General features: G+C 32.3%; 1 protein-coding gene across 1 annotated transcript; it reads right to left on the reverse strand.

Annotated features, from left to right (window-relative positions):
• Positions 1–2,997: 2,997 nt before the first annotated feature.
• Positions 2,998–5,930, reverse strand: LOC111888922 (palmitoyl-monogalactosyldiacylglycerol delta-7 desaturase, chloroplastic). Its single transcript, XM_023885061.3, has 5 exons — positions 5,571–5,930; positions 3,970–4,110; positions 3,752–3,892; positions 3,510–3,616; positions 2,998–3,430 (listed from the first exon to the last, which is right to left on the reverse strand). The coding sequence occupies exons 1-5, from the start codon at positions 5,916–5,918 to the stop codon at positions 3,217–3,219; spliced, it is 951 nt and encodes a 316-aa protein (XP_023740829.1). The 5' UTR covers positions 5,919–5,930; the 3' UTR covers positions 2,998–3,216.
• Positions 5,931–6,674: the final 744 nt, after the last annotated feature.

A 6,674-nucleotide genomic window follows, 5' to 3' on the forward strand; every position in this document is an offset into this window, starting at 1 on the left:
ACTCTCGGTTCAAGTATATACCAATTATAGTTATGGGCGTAGACACTTAATCCAACATGTAAAACCCTAATTTTTGGGGCTAGGGTCGTATTTAAAGGATGTGATGGATAGGGGTTGTCCATTCTCAACCTTTATCACCCTTAGAAGTCGCTCTCTCAAACCCTAGCCTATCCTCTTGTCATTTGAGCTCTATGTTGGTGTTTTGGTCATTTAAAGGTTGAAGGAAGTCTTTATTAAGCAAAGGATCATCTAACAAACTCATATCCATCTCTCGGTTCATCTTATAGACTCTTTTTTAAGTATCCAAGTTCTAACCTTCATGGTTTACCCATTGATCTAGGTTTCGAGATCATTTTCTTTATGATATGTTAATATGAATGGATGGTTTTGATAAATTTGGCAATTTTCTCACTCCTTAGGTCCCTAAGTCATCATATTTTTCAAATCTAGACTTTTATTTTGATTAGTACCATACATGGACTTCTGAATTTATTTCTTTCCATTTTGAGCTAGTTTTGGGAGAGACATGCATTGAACATGCATTTCCATAAAGTAAGGATTTTTATGGTTCATTTAAGGGTAAGTAAATCTTTAGAGATGTTGACCAAAAGACTTAAAAAATTAAGCTCTTAATGAAGAAAATATCTTTTTGGAAGTGACCACGACGTTGCCAAGGAAGGCCCACAACATGGTGGTACTCTGCATCGTGATTGTTTTGCATGTACATGCCCACAATGTAGCCAAGAGGTCACCACGTCATGGTGATCATTGACCATTGAAATTTTTTGACCGTTGACCAATGACTTTTGACTAATTTGATCTTGAGTCAAACTTGAAGGATTTGGGTTGTTGACTAAGGGTTGATCTTTATTTGGTGATAGTCAGCTTATGGGTTTGATTAGTGCAAGGAAGTGAGAGTCTTGGTGTGCTAGTTTTGCGTTTCATGTGAGTATTCTCTATATGCCACGTATGACATTATATATCCTTTTTATGATAGGTTAAAGGTACTGTTAGAGTATGAGCATTCTAGTTGATTAGGATATCGCCTTATATTGTTTGTGCAATGTAGGACACTTAGTGTCATGGTATGCTAGACTGGTAGGGTCTTACCTATGGATTGTATGATGTTGGTAGGTTTCGTGAATTGTTGGGGTAATGATAGTAATGGTTGTTGGTGGTTTAGTTGGATAGCTTGAGAACTCTTGGTCTAAAGCATTATTGCATGGTTCTTGGTTGATTTATTACTTTCGGGTGGACCATCTATTTGATTGTCTATTTGATCTCTAACTACATATGACTTTATGTATTGTATGAAATACCATGATCTAGCCCCTGGTAATTACATGAAAGACTAGGATCTAGCCCCTGACAACTGCATGAAAGATCAGGATCTGGCCCTAACAATTATATGAAAGAGCAGGATCTGTCCCTTGAGACTTTTATGTAAGATAAGGATTTGACACCTGGCAATGGCAAGGAAAGACCATGATTTCGACCATGGTAGTATGTCACCGTAAGACTATTCATTGGCTCATAGCATTCACTTGGGGTTGGAGTAGACCCATTATTTCATATATAAATACATGTTGACAGGAGAGTTGGCATGTTGGCGCTAGAGCTGAGGACTTTGTGTGGATGCATTTTATATATGATGGAATATGAGGTATACTTGGGAACTCACTAAGATGTATGCATCCAGTTGTCGATAAAATGTTTTGCGGGTTGTTCATGAGAAGAGTTCGGCGGGACTATACATACGCATCGAAGATGTTGATTCCTGCTGTCTTTAAAATTCAACTCTGATAACATTATGATTTCAAATAAATGAATGTCACTTATTGTTTTTAATTTAAAGGTTTGAATCGGTTAATATGGTTTTTTAAATGAAATATCCATTTGTAATTTTCTTGACGTTACAAAGTTCATAATGTATCACTTCATATCTCTTAACTGTTGAGCCAAATAGATTAAGATTACCCCTCCTTTCTTCTCAACATGACCTACCCTGCCAAACCGATGAACAAATACTTTTGAAGAGGATGGAAGTTCGTAATGTATCACCTAATACAATAAATACCAACATACTTTCATTAATTTTTTTTCAATTTACAAAAATGCCATTGAAATAAAACCAGATTTTGATGTCTAAATGAGGAAAGGGGATTGGAAGATCAACATTACACACACTTTTAATGTCATAAATCCAGTGCGTATCATATTTCACCTTTTATTAAATGCCTTTTTTCTAATAGTGGTTATTACTAATAATATAATATATGTTAGGATTCATATGTTATGTGAACCTAAGTTTTATTTGGAAGCAATATAATATGTGAGTATTGTGTCGGTTCAATAAGCGTTTTTTTTACCCGTTGTTTATTAATATATTTGAGGATTGCAACCACATCCACATTATATTTTGAAACTATGTTTGAAAATATAAAGATTTCCGCTATGTACTCTCAATGACAATGTTTTATATAACATTGGAAGAAATAATATTTATGAGTGATGTTTTATTATCAGTTTTTAATTGGGATCAAGGAGATGTTTTATTTTTGTTATAAAAATAATCAGGTGTTACACTTAGTAACAATAGGCTTGTGGTAATTACTTTTTCTATTTGGTGCTTTATGACATGTAGGAATGCGATGATGCTATTCCATTATTTTTATTGATTAACAACAAATGATAGGACTCAAAATTTTATGCACCTGCTTTGATGTAATTAGTCTCTTTTTTATCCCCTGGCTTTTATCTTGTACATTGCAAGCACTAATACAAGTTAGCCATTCAGGGGAAAAAAGAGAAAAATGGATTGGTTACATATCTGATATCTGGATCATTGAAAAGGAATTCGAAAACAAACTAACAATATGAGGTATATTTGTGAATTTCAACTAAGATAGAGAATAAAACTAATCTACACATTACAAATCGAAATTTATTCAAACAGAAGGCACAAAAAAGTACCACCTTATAAATTAATGCACAATAAATAGAAACATTCTTAAATGTCTCCCGCTTATATTTAGCTTTAAGGTTCGAAATTTTTACCCATAACCAAATTAAAATTACACACGACTATAATATGTCATTATTCATGCATGTTACATGCTGTAACAATTATTTAGTGAGAGTCTGCAAATAAACATACACATTGACACGTAAATGGAATACAATCCAATCGTTATTGTTGAAGTATTTATGTGTTGGTCACTTGAACTTGTTATGAGAAGTGGATGATTTCTTTAGCTTGTGAGCTTCATTTGGTAACTTAACATTGGTAGCTAATCCTACTGCTTCAAGAAACCTTATCATATACCAACAAAAGTCAATTTGCCACCATTTTAACCCATGACGAGCTGAATATTCAAATGCATGATGATTGTTATGCCATCCTTCTCCGAAAGTAACCAATGCCACCCACCTGTGTGCATACAAAATATTTTGTACTTTTAATGAATTGATCTCCATATAAATTAAAATTTTGAACTTTAATTGTGTACCAGTTATTCTTGGAGAGATCACCAGTGTCCCAACTTTGAGTGCCCCAAATATGACATGCTGAATTCACTAGAAATGTCGTATGGTAACCCCAAGTCGTTGCAACGCCCTACATATATGCTCTTGATCTTATAAATTCATCATTAAATATGACATTTTTAACGGTCAATTGGAAAAAGGAAAAAAGTTTATAGCAGTGGCACCAAACGTAATAACTTATATTATTCATCATGCAAAGTCTTACCACAGCCCAAACAAGATAGGTAAATCCACCATAAGCGTAAACGAGGGCAGCATATGCGGATATATGCAATATATAAGTTCTTTTAATGAACCTATAGAATACTTGATTCTTTAAATCCTCCACGTTATTACTTTTTTGATACTGCAAACACATGATCAACTTAACGACATAATTAACTAATATAAACTTGTTTTGTCTTAATATATCACACAACTTACCTTTTCAATTAAGTAGCCACTATCAAAAAGCCAACCCATGTGACTAAACCAAAACCCAAAAATAGGAGAGTGTGAATCTTTCTCGGAATCGACATATTGATGATGAAATCTATGAATGCTCACCCAAAATATAGGATCCCCCTGTATACAAATAACAGTTATCTACATTTGGCTGTTTAAATAAATAAAAGAAAAAAATTCAATAATGATCTTTTTGGTTTTAAAAACTTTCCTCAAACGTGAAACTTTTGTTGCATCAATGGTCGCTATCGAGAAAAATTTGCAAGCCAATAGTCCTTATGTATATGTTCCATTAGAGAAAGATGTTAAATTCCCATAAGGACGATTTGTGTAGGTTTCTAAAATTTCGGATAAGGATCATTTGTTGAATTTTCTCAAACTTTGCATAAGGACCATGTGAAGTTTTAAAAAGTCTATTTAATTTTTTATTACTTTTTTTTTTGAAACGGCTAACGATTTAGCGGAAGCTCACCACAATATTTCAATGGTGACCCCGAGTTTGAGCTCTTTTACAAGGCAAACTCAGCTCCCAAGGGGATTTCCAAGGAAAACTTCTCACACATTGGGCATAATCGTAACAGACAGATTTAAGAGGTTCAAAGATTTGAACTCATAACCTCAAACATATGTGGGTATCAAACCAGATGTATCAATCTAGCTAGGCTAGACATCGCTTGCAAATTTTTTTATTACTTCACATAAATCAAATAAAAAGGTAAAAAGAAAAATAATAATAATAATAATAATAATAATAGTTTAATATTTACATAAATAAAAAATATAACTTATTATTTTTAATCAACATGCAAATATATTTATTTTTATAAAAAAAACATAATACATTATTATAAAAAAATGTTATTATAAAAATAATAGTATTTGGTCTTTTGTTATAAAAATATAAATATGGAGTTCTGAGTTATAGGTAAAGTAAACATATGTTTTCGTTTTTATTTCATAATAAAAGAATGTTGTGTGCAATTAAAAAAAATTTGGACAATCAATGATTTGTATTGACGCTAAAATTATTAACTAGAATAGAAGAATATAAAATGCAATTTAATCAATTTAATTGGTTTAATTTAATTGGTTTGGTTAACGGTTAAAAATTACTAACATGGTTAACGGTTAAATCTTACTAACATTTGATAGATTTTTTACTTTACATAAAAAAAATTAATATTTTATTCAATAAAGTTGTTTCGTTTTATTAAATTTTGAATATATCTTTTTATAAAGACATAAACTTTTCAAATTAATAATTTCTATTTTTTGATAAAAATATTAAGTTGTCTATATTTTAGTTTTTCTATATTTTTATTGGATTTATGATAATTAATACAACATTAAAAAGATTCTATTAAAATTTCATAAATGGCCTTTATACAAAGTTTCATAAAATTACAAATGATAACAAATGATCATTACGGTGACTTAACGACGACAACTTTTGTCTAAAGTTACCATTTGTGCCAAAAAAAAGTTTCATAATAACCGTTAAAGGGATCTTCTATAAACTAAAAGGACCTTCATGAAAATTTTTCTAAATAAAACATACAGGAAAGAAAACAAGTACGAACCTGGAAAGAGAGGACCCCAAGATAAGCAAACATGTACTCAAGACACTTAGGCAGCTTTAGACTGCGGTGAGCTAGATTCCGATGATATGAGAGAGTTATTCCAAAAATCCCACAAAACACCCATCGAAAAAATGCAAATAAAAAAGCATCCCAATCGAACCTAAATGGTGCGAAAAGTGAAAGTAAATGAATAGCTAAAATCAGAACACCCGTTTGAATGTCGATAGCCCTCCATTTTCGCGCCCACAAGAGGTTTCTTTTCCTTGTAACCACCACATCAGAGAGCACTATTTTTGTATGCTCTGACTCCTTTACAACAGTGGAAACTGTGGCCGGATTTCTCAACATTTGAGAGGGTAATAAAATTAACGTAGGATTTGTAGTTTGATGTACGTATTATGTGCAAGTATTTATAAGGAAACAATCAGGTCAAGAGGTTTGTACAGGATTGTTGAAATGCATGTAATGATGTATGTCACGTCTTACGTGGTAATTGTTTTCATTTTTCATTTTTTTTTTTTGAAAGGCAACTTGAATAAAACGGGAACAAACCCCAGCAAGAAACTAGGGCGCTCAAAAACGACAATTACATAGTTTTAAAAGCTAATCTAGGTGATGATATCCACAAACCATATGAGGAAAACAATTATTAGCGGCAACAAAAGTCGCCGGTAAGAGTCCAAAATATCGCGGGTAATACTAATAGCGGTGACGCGTCGCCGGTAATGAGTCGCCGCTATTGTCTCGTCGTTATTGATCAATTTGTCGCCGTTAATGAGATATGTCGCCGCTAATGAGACATGTCGCCTCTAATAACTAAGTCGCCGGTAACACAGTCGTCGGTAATAACAATTTTCATTTTTTTAATTAACGATTTTGGTTGCCGGTAATAATGTCGTCAGTAATTACATAACAACATTCGATTAAATATCAAAAATAATAATGTCGACGCTAATTACAAACAAACATCCGATTACAATTAAATATCAAAAGTCATAATATCCGATTAATTATAAAAAGTAATAATGTCGCCCGGTAACTACAAAAAACAACCAAAGTTTTACAATCTACCAAGTAGCAAAGTGTGACAACGTATGCATATAA

The sequence above is a fragment of the Lactuca sativa genome, chromosome 2, assembly GCF_002870075.4.
Source record: "Lactuca sativa cultivar Salinas chromosome 2, Lsat_Salinas_v11, whole genome shotgun sequence".
NCBI classification, from domain to species: domain Eukaryota; kingdom Viridiplantae; phylum Streptophyta; class Magnoliopsida; order Asterales; family Asteraceae; genus Lactuca; species Lactuca sativa.

What these genes read in the sequence shown, in the direction of transcription:
- LOC111888922 (XM_023885061.3), bottom strand. Translation starts at nt 5,918, where the DNA reads ATGTTGAGAAATCCGGCCACAGTTTCCACTGTTGTAAAGGAGTCAGAG. An exon ending in GTGGCTACTTAATTGAAAAG is followed by an intron (nt 3,893 to 3,969) that starts GTAAGTTGTGTG and finishes ATGTGTTTGCAG; the next exon opens with TATCAAAAAAGTAATAACGT. An exon ending in GATCTCTCCAAGAATAACTG is followed by an intron (nt 3,431 to 3,509) that starts GTACACAATTAA and finishes GTATGCACACAG; the next exon opens with GTGGGTGGCATTGGTTACTT.